Source organism: Coturnix japonica, chromosome 9 (genome assembly GCF_054131305.1).
Source record: "Coturnix japonica strain WE chromosome 9, WE-NBRP24, whole genome shotgun sequence".
Lineage (NCBI taxonomy): Eukaryota > Metazoa > Chordata > Aves > Galliformes > Phasianidae > Coturnix > Coturnix japonica.
Genome location: NC_140671.1, coordinates 4,619,400 through 4,641,903, shown reverse-complemented (window position 1 = coordinate 4,641,903; position 22,504 = coordinate 4,619,400). Strand labels below are relative to the sequence as shown.

Below are 22,504 nucleotides of genomic sequence, written 5' to 3'. Positions count from 1 at the left end.
AGGAAATAGTAAGGAAAACAGAATGGTAAGAAATGTAACAGCACAAAGTAATTCCTCCTCCTACACACTGAGCCCACAGAACTGAAACAAAGATCACCCTCAAAGAGATGGTGTTGAAATGATAACGTGAATTCAAATACTATCTGACAAAAAGTATATATATATGACAAAAACAAGCTGATATATATTTGTACGTTTTTGCAGAGAAGCAAGTGGAATAGGATGAATTCTTATACCTCCTGTATGCAGAACATGAAGTGCTTTGAGTCACTGCTGTAAAAGCCTTTAGTAACACACTGAAGTAAAACTCAACTGCATTTAAAAATGTTTATGTACAGACAGATTATAAGGTTTAATAAGGGCTGGTTTGACTCTGTACACATAGAAATCAATCAGCTACAAAAGTATCCTCTAGCTGAAAGCTGCCTGGGGTGCCAAACTTCTTTACACCACATGCAATGCCTTGTAAAAAGACAGTAATTAAACCAACACAGCGAGTAAGAAGTGCTGCTTTCAGCCACAGCCAAGTGACTCCTCCAGACTTCATCAGGAGTGTGAGCCCAAATCGCAGCTTACAAACAAGGGAAGAAGACCTTTTTTACAAAGGCATATACCAAAATACTATTTACAAATTGATAAAGCACACTTAGCCCTCAACACGACAGCTTTCATCATAAACAGCAGGCTTACAGAAACCTTAGATTCTAATGCTTTTGGTTTGATTAACTGCAGTTAATCCCTTATGCTTAATAAATAAGAAGCATCGAGAATCTTCATGGCACTGAGATGCATAGACTGAAACCATTTAATAGTTCTATTAAATTAAAAAAAAAAAAAAAGATAAAAAAAGAGTCTTCAGTTCCTGCAAAAATCAGAGTTCAGAAAGGAATGGCCCTACTGATGTTCTCATGTGCCAAATCAAGCACTGGGGAGAGCAGCCATCACTGCATGCCAAACCACTGCTCTTGATCTGCCCACTGGGCTGCCTCACTGTCACTGCCTTCCAAGTCCCCCTCTTCTCCACTTCCCTCCATATCATCCACATCTTCTTCCTGGGTTGCATCTGTTGGACTTTCCTCTTTTTCCATTTTCTGCATTCCTTCTAGTGACTTCTGATCATTTGGATCCAAGCTGAGGGGAAAGAGAAGAAAAGTAAGTATTGCCTTAAGACTTATTTTTCTTATCTTTATGGTAATGTCACAAATATAGTAACATTTAACTTCAGAAGGTAACATCATGGTTCTTTATTACCTATTTAAATTTACACAGTAGCTCCTGTTTATATATCATCTCCTGCTCTAATGGAACAGCTCCCAAGAATCCTGCCTGTATAATTATTAGTTATAAATACATCCATGCCTCAATCACTTCAGTAGCCAAGGAACTCCATGTCCAGCAATGTGTCTGCAGTTAATACAATCCCTATATTTTGCACTCCTTGGCACAAAGCCCTGTGACCAACTAATTCATTATCAGAATGCGATGTATACGTTTGTCTGCTTTGAGGAAGAATGATGTGAAGCTACCCTTGATGCATGCCCTAATCAACCAGTGCCCTGACACTCAATTTTTTACCTTGGTTGGTTATTCAATTCTATGTGTACAATACAGTCTCAGCCCTCATGCTTACCTTAGGGCAATGCTGTACTGGTCCATTGCTTCCTGGTACTCATTGACAGCTACAAGGAAGTCTCCCAGTATTCGATGCAGAACGCAGTCACTCTGATTAGCCAGTGCGTTCCTCAGCAAAGCAATTCCATCTTCATACTTCTGCTCTCTACCTGTTTATTTGCAAAACTACAGTTTTAATTAATAGTTTAGATAACTGTGTAAGCAGACTGTACTCCAAGGGCTACCACAACACAAAAGCATTTCTTCTCTTGGAGCTGTTGGCATGAAGGATGGCAGCAATACACTTTTTGTAAGCAATAACTGCTACACACATTAACACATCATATACTTTGAAGGCAAAACATTTTGTACGCAATGGCTTTAAGTGCTGCCATAACATCAGTTGCTAGGTATAATTAATTCCCATGCCTTTTCCTTTCAAATAGAACTGACAGATCCCTGTGGTGCAACATCCCTGTCATGTTATTTGCACTGATGAGGCTGCAGAACGCTGCTGTATATGAAAGAGTAAGTTTTAAGAAAGTTGACATGAAAAAAGAAACTTACTAAGAAGTTCTGCTTTCTTTACCACAGCTTTAATGTAATCAGGTCTTTGTGTCAGTGCTTTGTCCAGTAATGTTTTTGCTTTCTCCTGTGTGACTGGGTCTTCAAGGCAGACTGTTGCTAACAGAGTGAGCGTCTGTGCATTTGCTCCCAGAGTTTTATACACGTTATTTGCCATAACCATAGCTTCCCGGATACTGTTAGATGCCAGGTAACATTCAATGAGACCTGATAATAAGAAAGAAAAGCATTTCAGTTTCATTTGGTATATCCAGTTGATACCTGTTGCCAGCAGTTGAAATATTCTACAAGCAATTCCTAAAACTGCCAATAAACAGTATGTTGGAAGCACTATTGTCCATTTTTATTTAATATTGAGGGTTTTATTCTGCTAAGAGAACTTTTAACTCCACAAAAAATGCATATTCCCCCCAAATATTTCTCCTTAACTATTTACCATCAAACTCTGCTCTTGCTTAGGAGAGAGTATGTCAAAATGAGGCTCCTGGTATGACTAACCATACACTGAATGTCATCATCCAAAACTGATCTGCTCAAAACACCCAGGTCTGTTTACACTCAGAGTAAACCACTTAAAAACAAACAACTTTTTTGAAAATGCTTCTTATAAACACATGCATTCTCTGGTATCTCTTGTCTGACTACTTCTACCAGCACTATAGTTGTTTGGGTAAAAATAACTTACATGTTAGAAAGTCAACAGGGGAAAAGAGCTTGTCTATTCTTTCTCAATAATAAGAGCCATTAACGCTGCACCAATGCAGTCTGAGGAGCTTTGTTTCACTCACCCTCATAGCAATCCAACCTGCAAGGTGCAAGACGTATCGCTTCACGGAAGTGTATGATTGCTTCCTGTACTCGGCCCATATTCCTGAGGGCAGCTCCCTTCAGCAACAGAGCTTGAACACTGTTGCTATTAAGCTGGATAGCTTTGGCTCCTAAATATAAGGCACGGGAGTATCGTTTACTATAAAAACTATGACACCTATGGAAAGACAAGATGGATTGTAAACATGTACTGCCTGTGCACACTCACAGAGACTTAAAAGAGGGAAGGAACAGGTTACAAGTAACTGCTGAACCTTCTACATTTTAAGTTAAAAATAAAAGTTTGTGTAAAAACAAACAAACAAACACCTCCCCAAACACCTCTGAAAACAAACAAACAAGAGAACACCATTAACCATCACAGCTATTTAACACATCATTGCTATTGCAAAGGTTTAGTCATTCAAACCAGTTTAGTCTTAAAGAAACCAACCAAAATAGGTACTCCTGACTAGTTCAAGTTACTTCCAAAACAGGACAAAAAAGCTGATTTTACTCTATCAGTGTAATGGACTACACTCAACAAAATCAAGGGTAAGAAAGGAAAGAGAGCATCTTACCCAGACACCACCCAGGGTTCTGCGTGTTGATCTGAAATATTGAAGAGACGGCAGCCTAAGTTTTCTACATCCTCCAGTCGACCTTCCCGTGCCAACAAATAGCCATACACATCCATTCCTACAGTGAAAAGTTTGAGAGACAATGTTTGCTTGCTACTCTAACTTAATTTAGCAGAACATTATTCTAGGTAAATTTTCCACTATGATTTACTCACCTTTTATTAGGTAAGGATCCAGCATTTGAGCTTGTTCAAATTTTAGAATAGAGTTTTTATTATCTCCAGCTCTGAAATACAGGTCTGCTAAGCTCCCCAGTAGATCTACATTATCCCTCAGCAGTGACTTTTTCTCTAAAGAGCTTTAAGAGAAACAAATTGCTGTTGTTAATGTGTAATGATATTATAAAATGTCATTGAAGAAATATTTTATGGCATTTGATTACATCACACCCTTCCAAATCTTACCAAATTGTATTGATGGCTCTAGTGTTATCTCCAGTATGCACAAACGCATACGCTTTGATCCACACTGAAAGCCAGTCCAAGTTTGGAATGCTCTGAATGATATTTATTGTCATGGAGGCCACTTCTGCACCCTTCACTGACAGCGACAGCAAACCTGTTCACAGAGGTATTCAAAATCATACAGAACAATTTCAATCACCGTTGCTACAAATTATCTGAAGACAAGGAAGCACAAACAATTTGTCACGAATTTATAGTTTGCATTAAATACATCTGCATCAGATATTACCTAGAGATGGCAGTCAATTACCTAGTCCCAACCATGCTTCAAATTATAATGCTTCTTAGGACTGATGTACTTAACAGCGTATAGAAACCTACCTAGTATGGCATCAAGTGCTAACGGGCATTGCCTCAGTACTTCCTTGTAGCTTGTAACAGAGGAGCGTTCTTGACCTGCTTTCTTGTATAGATTTGCCAGCATCATATTGATCTGCAAGTATTAGAAAGGAGTCCTCACTAAGAAAAGGTCACAACTTTGCCCTCCCTCCAGCATGCCGTCCCTCCCTTCCATTCTGAGTAGAGATCACTATAACCTACTATGTATTATAAAATTAACATTAATTCTTGAGTCCAAATGTAAAATGTACATCTTTTTATTTACATAGTACAACTGGTAACCCCAGCATTGTGACATCCAAAAATGGACAAGTGTCTTAAGTATGATGAGAAGAACCTGTACATCCACTGCACTAACTTTCTTTCAGTTCATTTCTTCTATCAATGGAAGCTCTCATGAGAAGGAAGGCATGAAATGTTTCTTTTTAGCTTTTAAATTGTATCAGTGATAAAAGAACAGAAACAATTTAAGCTCTGTGCAGTCCAACTAGCTGAGTCCTGCTACATTCTAGTGTAAATAGATTAAGTTTGCTTTCCTCAACCTTTTTTTCTACCTTCTGAGCAAGCACCGATGACAAACATCTGCCAGAACAAACCTTTGGGGTCCTCTGTCTGGAAGGAATCCCATCCAGAATGGCAATAGCATCTTTATCTTGCTTCAGCATGGTGTAACATTCAGCCATTTTATATTTTACTTCAATTTCAGACGGCAAACACTGAAATGAAATACAACTATTGAAGGCCAACTGTAGTGGAAATGTTATGTCACAGACTGAAACAGTGATGGAGCAGCTGGTGGGAAGGACCAACCCAGGGAAGCTCAGGTGCAGACAATGTACCTGAGTAACTGGAAGGGGTGGAGCAAGGACCCAGCCCTTCCTAGTCCTTATTTAAGGGTTGGCAGTGAAGGTGGGAGTATTGCACTAGCAGCCTGCGTACTAGAGACCTTCTAAAGGTAAGCAGATTTTCTTCCTTTGTTTCTGTATTCACAGCTATTGTATCAGGGCTTGTTTTCATTTGCTGCGGCCTAGAATTATGCCACCCTGCTATTATTGCTGTACTTTCCATTATGTTATAGCATTATAGCATTGCAAGAACATCATAGTTGTTACATTAATATGGTCTCGTTTAATGCTTAGCATAGCTTAAAAATACCCAGTGCAAGAAAGGTAAAAATGCAGCTTACTGATAGCTTACATTGCTCATCTCTTCCAAAACCATGAATTACACTTCAAACATACAAGCAGTCCATGGCCTAACACTTACAACATTGAAACTCCAACATGCTCTGAAGCAGAGGGGGATACACAATAGTTACATGCAGCACATCAGTCAGTGTTTAAATACCTGGCTCTGAGGAGTTGATGCAGCGTTCCCAGTAGAAGGCCTCACTTTGGAGGTTTTACTCAATGCTTTCTTCTGCTGCAAAGCCATCGTATACTTGCTCACGGCATTTCTATATTCTTTATCGTGGAAAAGAGAGTCTGCGTGGTACACGAGGAGTTGGTACTTCTGAGATGGTGAAAACAGCTCCCTAGGAAAGATGGAGACAGGCTGAGATTGCCTAATAGCCTGAGAAACAAGGACAGACTACAAGATGTTCATCCAGCTTCAACTTTGAGCTGTTACTGCTGCTTTACTACATGGATAGCAGCACTGTGAGGAGCTGTGCTGAAATGTAAGGATTTCAGAATGGGATTGTGGCTCTACTACCTCATAAAACCACCCAAAACGATTCAGGAAAGCTCTGAAAAACAACCGGAACCGCGAGAGTGAGGGAAGCGTTGTGATGTACACAGGGCACCGTTGGTAAGGGAAGAAATTGTTGTATCTCCACTGGGGAGCCCATGCAGGGCCACGGCCCGCTGCTGCTGGGCTGAGGTGGGTTGAGAGAACACAGCTTCATCCCTTCAGGGCCTGAGCAACGGCAGCGCACCAAGCCCGTCGGGAAGGAAGGGGCCTGAAGGAAGGGGCCTGTATTCCTTCCCGGTCCCGTCAGAAGGGCCACTCACGGGTTGTTGCCGCTCATGGTTAGGAGAAGCCCGCTGAGGAGCCGCACGTTGGAGTGGAGCCCGGCGGAGGCCATTTCCCGTACGTGTTCCACCACACTCATGGCGGAGGAAGGACAGGACAGAAGGAAGAACACAGAACAGAACGGATCGCGGCCCGGCTCAGCTCGCCGCCACTCCAAAATGGCGCCAAGGCGGGGCCTCGTAACGCTGCCCACAGGCGCCCGCGCCGCCGCAGTGCTGTTGAGGCGGGGCGAGGTGATGTCTGTGGTAACAGGGAGATGATGCTGCAGGGCGTGTCCCGGCCCAGCATCTTTATTTCTTTATTTTAATTTAAGATTTAGACCTTGTGTCTGCGCAGCTCTCGAGCCTGGATGCTTTTCTCCTCAGATTTCAATGTTTGCAGCAGTGATGTGAAGTGGCAAAGCTTGTGCCTATAAGGAAACTGAGGAGAGGGAGGGCTCAAAACATGGGCTGCCCACAGGTGGAACACCTCAGTGGTGCTGCTGTGAACTGAAGCACACAGTAACTCTCATAGGAGAGTAGTGAGATGGAACAGACACCTCAGTGTTCCTTCTTTCATTAAGTACCACAAAAGGCATTTTAGTGCTGTGTGGTGATGGTGAAGGTATTGCCACAAAGGAGACTAAAGGAGCTCAGACCAGCAGCTCCTCAAAACAAACAGCATTTGCCGATATCACGATGGCTAACCATAAGACAAAGCCATTATCATGTTAATTACAAGCTAAGTTTATTGGGGGGAAAAAAAAGGTAAAAAAATCACTGCATTCACCGCAACATTGAGACTCCATCCAGCAGAGCAATTAACACCACTCCAGGCACAAACGCTTCTCTTTAAATTCCCCGCTGTAAATGCTAACTGTAGCCACTGATAATAAAGCAGCCTGCATCTGGAACAGCATTATAGGAATCATTTATTAAGCACCAGCTTAATATTACTTGCTTACAGTACTCAAATGATCTTTTAACTTTACGCCCCTCTTCCCCTCGTTGACTTTTTTCTTCATATACACTTCTTTTTCTTGGTACAAAATATATCCAAAACAAAGGCAGAATATTTCATACACCTGGCTGTGGAAATGCTTCATGGTGCTGCTTTGTCTGTTCACTGCCCAGGTCCAGACAGGCTCTTGTTCATGAACTGTCTCTTCACAAAGCAGATCCACCACTGCAGAAGAACGCACACAGTTAGAAAACAGGCAAGAGAAGTTTCTATCTTATAAATGAAATAGTGACTTAAAAGTAGGTTTAGTACCTATTCCAATATATTTATTGCAGTGTAATAATGAACATCAGAAAGCTATGCCTTTGGAACTAAATTAGCTTGAATAATTTCATGATGAAATGCAAACATATTTGCACATGAAATACAAGACCAGGGTGTAATTCATGCATCTCCATCTTTTGGAGAAAGCAACCAAGCCTCTCATTGAATCTGTGATCATCAGGCCAAATCCTTACCTTACTGGGCTTGTCACTCTGAGGATCAAATACTTTTTCACAAAGTCGAAGGCCAGTTTCTTGCCTGAGCTGCTGCAAGTATGCTCTCATCACCTCTGAAATACAGCACAAGGACAAAGTAGCATTAAGGCAAACTAAACTGAGCGTGAAGGCAGCGGACATCACTGCCTACAGCTAGAAATGTGAGCTCTCACATCTGTAGGCCCTTGCTGGCTGTTCATTTTACAGCCATACTTGGATTTGTTATGATATTTGTATTAGTAAAACGTATCATCCCAATTGTTTTCTTCTTTCAGCTAAACCTTTGCCCATCATTATGGGTTTCCTCTCTGCCAGTGTAGGAGTTAGCTTGAGCTCTGTTACAGAATCTATCTAGCAGTTATAAGATCAGAAGACCTCAGAAAACAGAGCTAGAAGTTTTCAGGGTCAATTTTCTAGTTGTAACTGCAAAAACACAGCTGGTAAAGCTTGGACCAAAGAAAGTCTTTAGGGGTCTTTGTTAAGTCTTACCTTCCTCTTGCTTGTTGGTAGGTTTGGCATAAATGGCATTAAGTGGAAAGCCAGGTTCCCCAGGGATTGGGAAATTAGTGATTCCTAGTGTGTACATCTCTTTCTCTCCTTGGCCTTTAGAGTTGCACTGAAAGAACCAACCAAACAATTGATTACAATCCCTAAACCATTAAGACTTATCAAGAACAGCAGTGCAATGTCTCTGCAAAACCACAGCCTCAAGTATTTGTTTTGTGGTTCTGTAAATTGGGGCTGCAGTGAACAGAGTCTGCTGTGCCTTTAGGAGATGAATACCAGCAAATACTCTCCTGAGTATAATCCCCAGAACAGACTGTTTCCCTCCTTACCTTTTGCAGCTTTTTCAAGCACTCAGAAATGTAGAGAGTTACGTAGATCAGTGTTCTGTCAGCCTCGTTCTGCAAAATAAGAGTAAGCACAGAGCCCGGTCTGTTAGACTACAAGGGACTTCATGGAACTGCTAACAGTTTGAAATAGGAATGAGTTCATGGCATTTGTGCCAGCAATTTCCTCATAAGAAAGGGATTATTGCAGGAAAAAAATTACCTTAATTTCATAATTTTTGAAGAAAACATTGGCTTTGAAGTAGTAGATGGCTTCATCTATAATATCTGTATCTTTAGCTAAAGCAAAAGAAAGAAAATGAAAGAAAACCAAAATTAAGCAGTGCATTGCTACACATTTGGTCATAACTTTTACATGTTGAAGTACACAAACAGTGTTTCTTGCAAAAGCAAAATCATTTACAAGAAGCAGAGAATTATGGTAAATCTTTCCTGTGTTTCACTGGGTGGTGATCTCTGTCCAAAACAATTAAGTTTCTTACTCTTAGTAGGACTTTTAACTCCCTTCTTTTCCCATGATTTCACAAAGGGCAGCAGGTTGGCAGTTCTTTGGTATATCTTACCAGTTGAGTGACTCACCAGAGTTTTAACAGTATAGAACATAATAATATATGTATATTAATATGTATAACAGTATAGAATATAATATATATGCAACAGTATATAGAATATACTGTTAAAACTCTTTCTGAGGGCCCTAAAATATATTTGGGAGAAATTAACACCACAATCAAACAACCTTCCTTATTATTCTCCTGAAAAAAAGAAGAGGAAGGGTAGATTACATAGTGACAGGTTGATCTGCAGCTTTCGCTTTCTTTTACAAACATGCCTGAATTCTGAAATATTTCCTTTTTCAAACTGAGTTGCCACAGTTAAGCATCCTCAGCCATTGCACCAAAGCTGAGTTATGCAGCTAAACCTCCACTTCCTCTGACAGCAAAGGGTTCATAGCACCACATCCTCACAGCCTGCTGAAAAGAGGCAGAGGAGGAAGTGTGAAAATACTATCTGTAGGCAGTGTTAATTGCTAAAGCAGCTGAATTACCCAGAGCCGTGCCAGATAACAGCCATGGGATCATCATTTTTTTCTGGTTGGCAGCACTTATATTCTTATAAACTTACTTTCTCGAGGTGCTGGGCCTTTGAACTGGCTTCTGATGGGTAACAGTGCCATGTTCCCCACTAGCTTGGTATCAGAGTCCATTAAAGTTGAATGGTAAGCCTAGAGACAAGGGAAGGCTGCTTATTATTCCTGCAGAATATTGCCCTTTCTTTATCCTGTTAAAACAGAGTTTGGTTTGTTAGGGATATGATTTAACTGGAAAGTATTGGTGATGGTTGGACTGGATGATCTTCTACGTCTTTTCCAACCTTGATAATTCTGTGATTCTGTGGTGCTTCCAGCAACCTTTCCTTGCACAAACAATGGTCATTTCTTACTTAGGCCTTCTGCAACTCAGCACCATTCCAGCAATGAGCACAAAAGCATTTATTGGAACCATTTATGTCAGTGGTGGTGGAAGAGCACAGGCTGAGAGATGGGGCTGTGCAGCCTGGAGAGGGCTCTGGGGAGAGCTGAGAGCGGCCTATCAGTATCTAAATAATAACCAAAACCAGGCTTATCACATATGCACACAAAAGGCCTTTCTGTGCATTAGAACTGATGTAAGTGAATAAGAAGCACAGGGATGTGCTACTTTCTGGTGTGGCCTTGTGGTGCGGTTCCCCCAGATGCACTCCTGCCGCCCGGCTGAATGCCACGGGGGGGGGCTGACTCTGTGAGGTCAGAACGGGATAAAAAAAAAAGGGGAAGAAAAGAGGAAGGCGGCAGGTCCCACCACACCGATCCGCTCATCAGTGCGAGGCTCCCGGCTACAGCCCCCCTCTCATCCGCCCTCACAGCGCGGCCCCGGCGCTCAGCGCCCGCCCTGCCCCTTCCCTCCCCCTGCCCCGCTCCGCTCACCGGCATGGCGAAGGGCAGGGCGCAGCTCGGTGCGATGGCAGCGGCGCTGAGCTCGTAGCAAACCTTCCTCTTCCTTCAGGAAATGAGGCAGCGGGGCGGTGCGACAGGGGGAAGCCACAGCCCGTACCGCCCCGAGGAGCCGCTCCCTGATGGGGAAGCACAGAACTGACCCCCCCCCCATTACGCGCTGGGTCTGAGGGAACTGTCGTCCTTGTGAGGCAGAGTGCCCCATTTGCCCCCCTTTCCCCCCCTCCACCTCCTCGTCACTTGAGTCAGGCCGAAAAAATGGGGATATTTGAAGCTGAAGGGCTGGGTTTCTCCTTTCCGTGAGCAAAGGGCACCTCTGCTGTGAGGATGGGCTGAGGGAGATGGGCTGTTCAGCCTGGAGGAAAAGGCGGCTGCAAGGAGTCCTTAAAAAGCTGCGTCCCCAAAAGCTGTGTTCTCTAATTCTAACCTCTTTCTGGTTATGGCAATGACTACCCTGAACTCTCACCTAACTGTCCAGGGCTGGGAGTAGCTGTGTCATATCCTCAGGTTTAGATAACTGCCACTGCCTCAAAGTATTCAATCATTGGTTTGGTTTACCAAGCTGCTCCAACAAAATGACATTAGATGCTCTTATTCTACTGGGTTTGAATCCCCTCTGTGGCGCAAGTGGTAGAAGTGCTGCTCTGCTACACATAGGCTCAAATCCTGGGAACTATATAATACATAGAAAAAGATGACACGCCTATATATGAGCATTTACTGATATTAAGCTTTACGTCACCACAAGGCCCTTTTTAGAAAACACTTTTATTCAATAATCATTAATAAAACTCATTCCTTAGGATCAAGGAAAGGTTTATAAATACTTGGATATGACTAGAAGAAAAGCATCCTCCAATTCAGCTGAAATTAGCTAATAAATTGGATTTACATATTTTAGGAGAAATAATAAAAGATATTTTGAGAACGTTCGAGAGTCCAGGAACATTCTGTATTTACAAAAGAACTATTAACAGTAATATAGCTCACTATATTCTGTCGTATACACCGTCATATAGCTCACTTCTCACTAGCGATGTTAGTTATCTTAAAGGCAAAACATCACATAAATATGTTTGTATGGAGGTGGATGGTTTTTGCTTTCTTTAAAACACACAAGCGATGCATTTTCTTCCTTTCCCAGCATCTGCTTTTTACTCATTCACGTGATCTTGAAAATACTCATCCACGAGTGCAGATTTATCTTCTTCATATTCCTGCCAACAAGAAAACAGAAAACGTAATACCTGACTTTTCTCTAGTGACTGTTGGATGCTGCCAGTTCTGCAATGCTTTATTTTAATAAGCATAACAATGTCCAGTGCAGTTCTATAAAACAAGCAGCAAAACTTCCTGAACAGCAGTTTGTTTCTAAAGCTCTCCCATATGTATACACCAAAATCCAGATGTGGTTATTTTGCATATTCAGAGAGTAGGAAACTGAATTTTAAAGAAGATCTTAGTGACATACAATCATCTTTTCCAACCTTTAACATTCAAATAACATGATTATATTATGATTTGTATTGTGGACCCTTTCTAATTTTTCATCTTCAGAAATACCTTACCTTCGGTTCTTTGAATTCAAGATCTTCTCCATACTGGATGGTAGTGTCTATATGCTGCAGAACTATGTTTATACTTTCCTCATCGGAGCGATCAAAAGGTAGAAATCGAACCATACCATAGTCATCAATCTACAGCAAGGATTCAAAAGACATCAGTAGGGAAATACACTACATTTTCTCATGGCATCATTGCTGCTCAGCAGTCTGGACAAGGAAAATCTAAGGCTGCTTAAAGCTATGCTGCAGGTTAATGGCAATTCTCCACTCTGAATTCCTGGCTATCAGTCCAAAGTTCTACCCAGTCAATAAAGCTGTCTCCGAGAATGGCTAACAGAATATGATTCACATGAATTTTACTGGCTACAGTCAAGTATTATCAAGAATCTTATGCTAACCTGAAACATCAAAAGCCGAGTTAGTACAGGCAAAAGGAAAAATGTTTGAGTGCCTGGTAATCTTTTAAATTCAGGCTTTGCTAATAAATCTGCAGGTAGACACATGGCTTCATGGGGCAGGGGGAGAATGTTATAGTGCATACAGTATCTAGCTCAGCAGTGAGGTCAGTAACCACACAGCATGGTTTGCAGGTATGTGGCTGAATTAAAACCAGTTAAAGAGCACTATACATACCAATCCACATATGGACTTTGTCAGTTTTTTAAACATTTTGCTTTTCAGTATATTAGTAGAATCTTCAATCATAGAATACATATCTGGATCTAAGTACCTGGGAGAAACAAAGCCATCGTTAACAAAGTAAAGAACAAATGACTCACTATCCTTTAACACAGCTACCACAGCCACCCATCATTCCGTGATTCTGAGTGAAGTTTACATCAAGATATTACCCAACAGATTAAGTAATGCTTTGGGACTTACTTTTCTATTTCCTTCTTAGCTTTCTTGCTCAGCAAATCCATTTTGGTCATGATGTTAATTTGTGGAATCTCTAAAGAGATCATTGCACTGAGCGCTGCCAGAATCCCAGATATAAACTTAGGGAATAGGAAAAATGTAGTTAAAAGTGCAGAAAAGCACAAAATCATCATCATGCAGGACGCTGCCACACACAAAGACTAACATGAATATATTGCACATGGAGATGAGGAATCATTATCCCTGTTTGAAAAGGGAGGTGCTAAGATTGCTGGCTGCCATCTATTTCCAGAGCTATGAAGAATGATATGCCGCTGAAAAGGACATTAAAAAGACTGAAAGCCCTTCTCAGGATTCTTATTGCTCAACAGGGAAAGGGTCATTCTCTCTCTAAACTGAGAAAGCTCTTATAGAACAAAAGAATAATTTAGGTTGAAACAGACTTTTAGAGATTGTCTGGTCTCTATAACTGAGGCAGCTGAAGACAGCAATCAGATCCCCCCCCCCACACACACACTTAGCATTCCTTCCTTTGGACTAATCAAACCAAGTTCCCTTTCTTGTTCTATACCAGCATGAACTTTTGTAAAACTTCGCAAGAATTTGTACCAGATTTCAAATAAATACCTTAAAAGATTCCACCATGAACTGAGAATCGACAAGAAACACTCCACAGACACGGAATTCCCACTGCTGGAGCTGCTCCACCAGCTGTTTCATCACTGGCAAATGCGTATAGAGTTCGATCTGACCTAGGACACACTTTGGATGTCAGTATGCAGAAATGTAGAGCTAAAAGAAACAGCTCATGATTATTAGCTACAGAAACATTGGCATTACGCTGTGCTGTGTGGATTGAACCTGATGATCCCTATGGGATATTCTATGCTTTGGTATTTTGGGTCATATTTCTATATGATATTGGGTCATATCATATGGTGGTCCCGGCAGCATTATGTGGTGGTCGGACTTGACTGTTTCATGGCTCTTTTCCAACCGATGTTGTACAATGTATGACATCAAAACACACACATTTATTTACCTGGGCAATCAAACAGAATATAATCATCCTCCACGTGCCCCAGGCTCTCCTCCAACCAGTTGAAGTTATTAGCAAAGTACTCCATGCAGAACACCAGGCCACCGTTGGGACCGAAGCGTAAGGAATCATCCTCCATAACATCATCCACCTCTATGAGCTCCCGTATATCTGTAACAACACCGCACTGACGGACGTGGGTCAGCTCCTCTCCCCCATCTCTTAATGCCAGCTATGGGCAGGGGCACCCACCTGCCATCACGGGGTAGTTGAACAACTCAGCGGCCGGGTCCAGGTTCACCACCTGCACGGCGCGGCCCAGCGCCTCGCAGTGCTGCAGCATGGTGGAGCAGTACGTGCTCTGCAGGGCATACACACATTATATTAAGGCATACACCCACTGGTCGCCATCCCCCCCCACCTCCCCGTTCCTTCCCACCTTGCCGCTGCCCGCCGGGCCCATCACCAGCTGTGCGTAGCGCGGCATCCCGGCCTTCGCGCAACGCACGAGCGGCGAAGTTTGACCCCTCCGCCAACCCGTAGCGCCAAGATCTCGCGAGCGCCTCCCGGCTACGGAGCGGCGGAAGGCTCAGACCGAGTGCAGCTCTCGCGAGATTTCGGTGGCGGCGCTGTGAGGGCGCGTGCAGCTGCAGCCGCCGCCTGAGGAGGAGCCGCGGCCTGAGGGGCCGCCCGGGTAATGGCGGGTGCTGCGGCCCTGGGCTCCGCGCGATTCCCGCCTCATTTCACCCCCCTCACGCTCCTCACTTCACCTTCCCCCACCCTCCTGCTGCCCCTTGGACCCTCTGCGCCCTCCCGGTCCCTATCGGAGCCCAGCAGCCTGCCTATCCCCCCGCTGTTCGGGGCCCATCGGGGGTTCCCATCCCCTCCCCACCCCTCGGGCCTGTTCCCTGGGCTGCGTTGCGGCTCCGAGTCCTCACAGACACAGCCCTGCTGCTCCCATGCACTGAGCCCCACTGTTGGTTCCTATTCACGAAGCCCCTTAGCTGGAAATGTGCCTATAAACCACCGCTGAGGGGATCAGTTGAGTTGGGTTCCCTTGTGGGTTTTGGTTGTTTTTTTATTTTTTTTTTGCCGTTGTCCCGAGATCAGCTCTGGATTGTTCAGCCTCTGATTTAAATAATCTCTCGTTTCCTTTCCACCCCGTGCTGCCACTGCTCGTCTGTCACTGATAAAATGCCCCTTGTTTGGCTCCATTTAACGTGCTCTGTGTGTTGCTCCTGCACATCATCTTCCATTTGTTCCAATTTGCTTTCTCCCTTATATACTACAATTCCAGACTTCTTGGTATCTTTTGCATCCTCTTTCCCATTTCTTGGCAGCCGTCCTTTTACTCCTTGACTACTTCTGCTCTTACAGTTGTACCTTTTTTCCTCTGGTCTTTGTAGTTTGGTCATTCTCTGCGGGTTTGCTATGTAGGGAATGATGTAAATAGCTTTAATACTAAACGTAAGCCCTGACTCTTTGATTTTTACCATCTTCAGGCTTGTGACATGGCTGCAGATGTAGCTGAGCCTGTGGCCCCTGACTACAGAGGAGACATAAGGAGCGGTGCCAGGTCGGATGCTGACTACCCTCTTCGGGTCCTCTACTGCGGAGGCAAGTGCTGAAGGGGCAGCTGCCCACGGTTCTTATGATGGGGTGTTAGTAAGGGCAGCCAAGCAGAAAAGTAAGGCAGATGGAGGTTTTCCTCTGTCAGCTTTGAGTAAGATGAACCATGGTCAGGGTGACCTTTCTATTGGAGGGGTTGATGGCTTTCTGTATATGAAAGCTCTGTTAGAGGAGTGGTGCTCAGACATCTTGAGCAAAGATTTGTTCCCGCAGAAAGCTGGTAAAACCTTTAGCACAGAAAAGCCATCTGTCCATCGGTATTAGAACAAGAAATAAAATGAAGGGAAGGAATTGATGGACTGTTTGGAATTATGCCTTACTCGTATTTGTTGTCATGTGGTAGGTTTTAAAAAGGGTATAATCTTGAGGTCTGTGCTTTAGATAAATGTGTTATTTTGCATTGGGTTTGAATGCTGTTGCTGGATTCCTATTGTGAACGAGGCTGCATTGTTGGTTTGGGTGTGTTGTGTAGGATCAAGACCGCCCAAGAAGGTGAGCATCCGTCATAGCTGCTGTTCTGATAGATTTATCTTAATGCACAGCAGGAAACCACATGACTAAGAGAAAAAACACAGAGCTGTATCACTTGTCATCTTTTGAATCAGCGTGTGTTTATTACAAGATGTTATGATGAAAGAAACCTTCAGAATGCCAGTTTAAATAGAGCGCTAAGGCTGTAAGTTGAGAACTCAATTGTAATTTCTTCTTTTTCCCTCCTGCTCCAGTCTGTTCGTTGCCGACAGAGGTGAGTTAATTTTCTTTTGTTTCTTCTTTCCAATGCATGACTTCCACGGTGATTCTTTCTGATCTTTTCTTGCTTTCAGTTGTGTTGATTCTATGCTTTTATCCACTGTCATCTATAGGATGTCACATGTCTTTGTGTGTGCTGGTGAAACATTGATATTTGGTCGCCTTAAGGAGAAGTGACTGAGCTAAATAAATAGCAAATAAATTTTGTTGGTTTTGTTTGTGATGTATCTTGTAATTACTTTGCTCACAGCATTTATGTGGCCTTTCTTCTCTAGTACTGTGAATATATGCCTGATGTGACTAAATGCAGACAATGGTTAGAGAAGAATTTTCCAGATGAGTTTGCGAAACTTACAGTAGGTGAGAATCTTCCTTTATTCTCTGGCTAAAATAACTCGGACATATTCATAGATTCTTGAGCTTGAGCTTGTCCATTTCTCATCTCTTCCATCTGCATTGAATCTGAAAATCAAATTATTTTCTGACTGCTAATTTTGTTTTTTGTTGTCTCATGTATTTAAGAAAATTCACCGAAACAGGAAGCTGGGGTTGGAGAAGGCCAAGGAACTGCAGGAGAAGAAGAAGAGAAGAAGAAGCAAAAGAGAGGCAAGGTCTAAATAGTTGCTTATGGTATTGGTTTATAAGCTGTTGGGGTCGTCTTTTCCTGTGACACAGCCTCCTGGTATTTTGGTTGTGTTAGATATGCTTTGACTGCAGAAAAGGTACCAGTTAAGTTCCTTTCAGTTAGCAGCAGAGTTTTGATGCAGATATATGCTAACAAAGGAACAGTATAATAGCAGCAGTAAGTGAAAGGTGAGCTGCATCTTGTCATCATTGTACTTACTCTGAACTTGAAATCAGCTGGTGTACCTCCCAAAAAGCTTCTGCCTTGTTTCCCTACTATCTCTCCCCAGAATTCTCATAACAGAATTTGGTTTTATGTTTCAGCCCTACTACCTGTGTCTCCATTAACACCCATGTCTCTTTTAGAGCTAAGAATTAGAACACTGTGGTTATTAGTACATATTTGCCTGCTCGATGTCAGTCGTGCCTGTAGTGCTTCATAAATGATGGTTAGTAGTCCACCATAGTTGATATTTTAAGGCACACATCCCTGCAGATGTTTTTATTTGTGTGTCTTGGTAACCAGTTATGTTTATCCTTGTCCATGGGATGTGTGTAGTGACAAAAGTAACTTTAAATTCTCTAACTTGGGTGCTTTTTACCAGACACTTCAGAACGTTTTCTTTAAATATGATCTCGTTGTGTGGCAACGGAGAGTTCTCAGCTTGGCTCTGGTAGAAAATTAGTGTTTAAAATACTTGTGGATGAAAAATGGAAATCCAGAAATGGAATCTCAGGTCTTGTGGTAATTTAAAGTGTTGTGTGAAATATGATGGCACAAGATTCTGAAGAGAGGGGATGAAAAGAAAACAAACAAGCAAAAACTTACTGCAGGTATTGACTGAAGAAACTTTGAGATAGAAATTTACCATCTTAAGTTATTATATGCCAATTTATGGTAATGTAGAATTGAAAATGCTGCGTGTTATGGGGAAAAAAAGCATTCACAAGAAGTGAGTCTGCTTGACATAGATTCTTTTAAGTTTTCTCGGTGAGAAAGCTCTGGAACAGAACTTACTGTGGGGTAACTTGATGAGTGTATACGAAGTTATCTGAGATCGTAATCTGGTTTGAAGAATCCTAATGAGTGGGATTAATCTTCTGCATGCCTTACTCTGACTTATATCTGTCTCATATGTGAAACATTCCCCCAGGTTGACCTAGAAACAGACAGTAAATAAGAAATTAAGCCATGTGCAAGTTTGGCAGTCAACTACTGTTGCTGCCTTCTGTTTGAGGTCTGGTGTTCTGATGTGTTTGGGTTTTTTTCCTGCTAACCTTTGTATAAATCTGTTTTTCACTGCGGTCCTGTGTTGATACTTAGAGCTTTATGTGCTGTTTAACACAGCAGCCTAAGCAGGCAAGGCTTCTTAACCTTAGTAAATGAGTATAAGTCATTTTCTTTGCCTTAGACAAAAACTCTAAAGATATTAAAGCAACAATTTGTTCCTAACTGAAGATGAATACAAAAAAAATACCCTTTAAAGAGGGTTAAATGTAGACCAAATGCAGTGGTCAGTGAAATGTGGGAAACACCCATCAGTGTTCCAGTGTGTGTTCTGTACTTTAATACACATTTGACGTGCATATGTTGTTATTTCTTGTAACGTTAAATTTTGACCCAGGACCTTTTAAGAAATCGAATTAAAAGGTTCTGAATGAGAGATGACTGACATCCAAAATATATTTCTGTTTACATACACAGACCTAGAGATAGGTTTGTTTGTTCACAGGACTGAAATGCAGCCTTAACAGTCTTTTTTTTTCTTCCAACTGTTACGTCATGTAACTAATCACGTAATATATTCTGCTTTAAAGGTGGAAGAGGTCAGATAAAACAGAAAAAGAAGACGGTACCACAAAAAGTCACAATAGCTAAAATTCCGAGAGCAAAGAAGAAATACGTCACAAGAGTCTGTGGCCTTGCAACGTTCGGTGAGTTGACATTTGTTAGGTGCCTTGTGTAGATTCTAGGTGTGATTGCCCTTAACCTCATCTTACCTAGAGCCTCAGTTTCTTCAGTGTGAGGAGTAAAGGTAACCTTTCAGATGTTTCTTCTGATTGTATTACCTTGAGTGGTTTGCAGAATTTCAGTGGAAACACTGAAGTTTGGACTCAAATACCACTGGTTAAAACAGTTAGTTTTAGTTATGGGAAGATCTGCTATGACAACGACTGTACTTAAACTGTCAAGTTTTCTCATACACAGAAATCGATCTTAAGGAAGCACAAAGGTTTTTTGCTCAGAAATTTTCCTGCGGTGCCTCAGTAACAGGAGAAGATGAAATCATCATCCAGGGCGATTTCACAGATGACATTATTGATGTGATCCAGGAGAAGTGGCCTGAGGTAAGCAGCAGTTTCTTCTATTTTCACTCCAGTTTTCACTGATAGCCTGTGATGTTTCCAGTGATTTTCAGAATCCAATGTAATCTTTGGCAGCACAGGCTGTTGTGTAGAAGTAAACAAACCCATTGTTGCCCCCCTACCTATCAACAATTAGGTTAAGGAGTGATTCAAGTTGAATGCTGTTTCAGCTGTCCAAAATAGACCAGCCCCCCAGAATGTGGGATGCTGAAAGCTTTCCTGCTTCATTACGTGTACAGCGATGAGACATGCAAGAAGGAAATATATTTAATATGGTGTTTTGGCTTTTTTTTTTCCCCCCACTCCACCAGGTGGACGATGATAGCATTGAAGATCTTGGAGAAGTCAAGAAATGATGGTTGAAGACTACCTTTATTTAATTCTATGGTTATAAATGACGTGGCCAAAGTGAGGTTTCTGAACCCATGGGTTCTGCAGTGGCACTGTGGAGAGCCCACATCCTTGGCAATTTCACTGTTCTGTATAGGCTGCTTGGATTTTTTTTTTTGTTGTGATATTTGCTGAAGTCAAATCAGGGTCTATCATGCCAACGCATGAAGATTTAAATAAAATCCCTGTTCTTCACTGAAGACGGCTTCTGTTTTCTGTAGAAGTAATTAAAAGTTTTCTGCTGAATTAAGTAATTAAAGCATGCATCAGGTATACAGAAGCATGCACCTCTGACTGACCAGTATCATACCTGAGAAATCAGAGTGGGAGAAACTTAGCTTGTATCTGCTTAGTTCTGCAATGAGTAAACATCACCCTCCTAGCGATAAAGCAGGGCACCTTGATGAGGTGACAGCTCTTGTGTGTGAGCAGAAAGGCTGAGAAGTCCCATGAAAGGCAGGTGAAGGTTTGTAGGGCTGCACGTGTGTCCAAGGTGACTCGGGGCAACGTGTACAGAAACATTAAGTCAGATGGCTTTCAAGAGGCTTAAAACAAGTCTTCTGACCTGCGCTCATGTGGGCTTTGCAGGGCATGTTCTGTTTTTCTATAGCAAATGATTGGTGTGCTGGCTTTCCAAAATAATTCTGTCGTTGTTCCTTGTTTTGGAGCTCTGCAAAGCTTGGAAGGACATAATAACAGTTTATGCTGAGCAGCAAATAGCAATAATGATTTGGTAGTTCTGGTTCAGCATGGTTTGCTTTTAGAGGACCGCAGCAATAGAAATAGTGTTCATTGCAATGCAGAGTTTTCCTAAATGCATGCAGAGATGGCCCTGTCGATTTGGAAGGCTCTGAGTGTAAACTGACTGCACATATATAGAAAAAATATATAGAACAAACAAAACAGCACAGGTAGATAAAAGCTTTGGCTCCCTTTCTGTCTCCTCCAGGATGCCAGTTCCCACAGAAGTGAGGTGGAACGTGCGTTGGCTGAATCTCAACAGGTTTGCGATCTGCTCCACACGAGCTCTTGCTGCAATGCAAACAACAGCAGCATTAACAGCGTAATCACTGCTCCACTCACTGCTCATCTACAGCTGGACTGAGGTGGCTGGGAAGAGTGGCTGTGAGCATGGTGTGCAATGACACGATAAGCAATGTTTAACTTGGTGCTTTGCTGTAGAACACGTTTCTACGTGGCTCAGCATGAAATACTTGAATATTTCTGTAGGATTCTTTGTGGCTCGTCAAGGTCATGACAGGATTTGACTTCTTCATGTATCCAAACAGATGGGAGGAAGAAATGGCTTTAGAGCACCTGTAGGAGGTCGGGAAAAAAGTGAACACAAGTGTGACTCACTCAGAACTACTTTAGAATCTGTCTGTATTTGTTGAAAGGAGGACAGTGTAAGGAAAGGTGGTAGATAGAATAGTTTTCTCTGAGTGTAATCCTTAACTTTGTAAATAACCATAGAATTGATGTGGGTTAATAGTTGCAGTTTCTTTCATCACAGGATAAGAAAGCATACCCAAGGGTGAAAGGACCTGTGTACAGCTGTCATGGCACTGCATTTAATCACCGTGAACTCTTAACTGTGAGTTTCTGTCCCAGATATGTGAGCAACAGAAGTAAGTTGAGAAAGTGGCACTTGTTTTCATAAATATCCATCTTGACTTCTGCCTTCTTTGTCATGTACTGCTAGAAATGAGTAAACTAGTGTGTATCACAGCTAGGAGCTGGGCTTCTGGTTTCAAATCAGGTAATGAAAAGGCTGCATGCTGAATCCTCAGCTCTGCTTTCCTCTGAAAGGTGGTGTTCCTTCACCCCAAAACCAGCCTTAGATGAACTTGACCAGAACAACATAAGTGCCAGACAAACAAAAGGAACTCAGATAACATTCAGAACCAAAAAACCTTCGCTGTGCTGGGACTGACAGAGAGAGCGTAAAGATTGTGTGCCAGCATTTGCATAAACTGAAAGGGTATTTTGTTCAGGAGTTCATCAGCAGGATTTCATACAGTGTGAAGGACAGCAGCAGCGCAGTGTTCTGCAAACACTGTCTTGTGGGTTGGATTCCTGAAAAGCCCTTTGCCAAACAGAGGTTGCTTGTGGCTGTGGCCCATCCCCATCAGATGACTGGCTCCTGCTGGCTGCTCAGCTCAGCTCTGTGGTACTGCTTTACATCCTGATGCTGCAGTTGTGAGCTTGGAAATCAGCTTCTCCTTTGGAACGGTTGCTGTATTAGATGAAGCACCCCCATATTTACAGCCAGAGGTGACTTTTGAACCACATCTGTAGGACTTTGATCTACTTTCAGAGCAGCTCTGGGCAGGAACTTGCCAAGCGTGTTTTGGTTAATCTATGCAGGCTAACTAATCTCTGCTTACAGCCAGCTCTACCTGGGGCTGTTTGAAACTCCACTTTAAAACACAGCATGTATCAAAATTAACCCTTGAAG

The 22,504-nt window shown here is 42.4% G+C and overlaps 4 protein-coding genes across 8 annotated transcripts; 1 reads left to right on the top strand and 3 right to left on the bottom strand.

Moving 5' to 3' along the window:
• Positions 1-327: 327 nt before the first annotated feature.
• On the bottom strand, positions 328-6,644 carry ANAPC7 (anaphase promoting complex subunit 7). 2 transcript variants are annotated; one of them, XR_014949084.1, is made up of 11 exons: positions 6,460-6,644; positions 5,795-5,981; positions 5,044-5,163; positions 4,430-4,541; positions 4,049-4,202; positions 3,800-3,942; positions 3,585-3,702; positions 2,985-3,134; positions 2,179-2,403; positions 1,631-1,781; positions 328-1,131 (listed from the first exon to the last, which is right to left on the bottom strand). XR_014949084.1 is itself a non-coding variant. In XM_015877728.3 (11 exons), the coding sequence occupies exons 1-11, from the start codon at positions 6,558-6,560 to the stop codon at positions 942-944; spliced, it is 1,698 nt and encodes a 565-aa protein (XP_015733214.1). In that variant the 5' UTR covers positions 6,561-6,644; the 3' UTR covers positions 328-941. The 2 variants fall into 2 exon arrangements, 1 of the variants encoding a protein (XP_015733214.1); XM_015877728.3 differs by having other exon boundaries at positions 2,985-3,181.
• Positions 6,645-7,185: 541 nt separating this feature from the next.
• ARPC3 (actin related protein 2/3 complex subunit 3) lies at positions 7,186-10,860 on the bottom strand. The gene is made up of 7 exons (XM_015877741.2): positions 10,777-10,860; positions 9,936-10,035; positions 9,013-9,089; positions 8,796-8,864; positions 8,449-8,575; positions 7,939-8,033; positions 7,186-7,645 (listed from the first exon to the last, which is right to left on the bottom strand). Exons 1-7 carry the CDS (start codon positions 10,780-10,782, stop codon positions 7,583-7,585), a joined length of 537 nt encoding a protein of 178 aa, XP_015733227.1. The 5' UTR covers positions 10,783-10,860; the 3' UTR covers positions 7,186-7,582.
• Positions 10,861-11,553: 693 nt separating this feature from the next.
• Positions 11,554-14,798, bottom strand: GPN3 (GPN-loop GTPase 3). 3 transcript variants are annotated; one of them, XM_015877732.2, is made up of 8 exons: positions 14,726-14,798; positions 14,539-14,647; positions 14,290-14,457; positions 13,875-13,999; positions 13,251-13,366; positions 13,002-13,098; positions 12,372-12,500; positions 11,554-12,020 (listed from the first exon to the last, which is right to left on the bottom strand). In XM_015877732.2, the coding sequence occupies exons 1-8, from the start codon at positions 14,771-14,773 to the stop codon at positions 11,958-11,960; spliced, it is 855 nt and encodes a 284-aa protein (XP_015733218.1). In that variant the 5' UTR covers positions 14,774-14,798; the 3' UTR covers positions 11,554-11,957. The 3 variants fall into 3 exon arrangements, 2 of the variants coding, with proteins under 2 accessions (XP_015733218.1, XP_085411914.1); XR_014949096.1 differs by lacking the exon at positions 13,251-13,366; XM_085555788.1 differs by lacking the exon at positions 14,726-14,798 and having other exon boundaries at positions 14,290-14,473.
• Positions 14,799-14,897: 99 nt separating this feature from the next.
• Positions 14,898-20,246, top strand: DENR (density regulated re-initiation and release factor). Of its 2 annotated transcripts, none has more exons than XR_014949102.1 (8): positions 14,898-14,980; positions 15,789-15,903; positions 16,641-16,660; positions 16,941-17,025; positions 17,188-17,276; positions 19,108-19,224; positions 19,499-19,638; positions 19,968-20,246. XR_014949102.1 is itself a non-coding variant. In XM_015877739.3 (8 exons), the coding sequence occupies exons 2-8, from the start codon at positions 15,798-15,800 to the stop codon at positions 20,010-20,012; spliced, it is 597 nt and encodes a 198-aa protein (XP_015733225.1). In that variant the 5' UTR covers positions 14,898-14,980; positions 15,789-15,797; the 3' UTR covers positions 20,013-20,246. The 2 variants fall into 2 exon arrangements, 1 of the variants encoding a protein (XP_015733225.1); XM_015877739.3 differs by having other exon boundaries at positions 17,188-17,271.
• Positions 20,247-22,504: the final 2,258 nt, after the last annotated feature.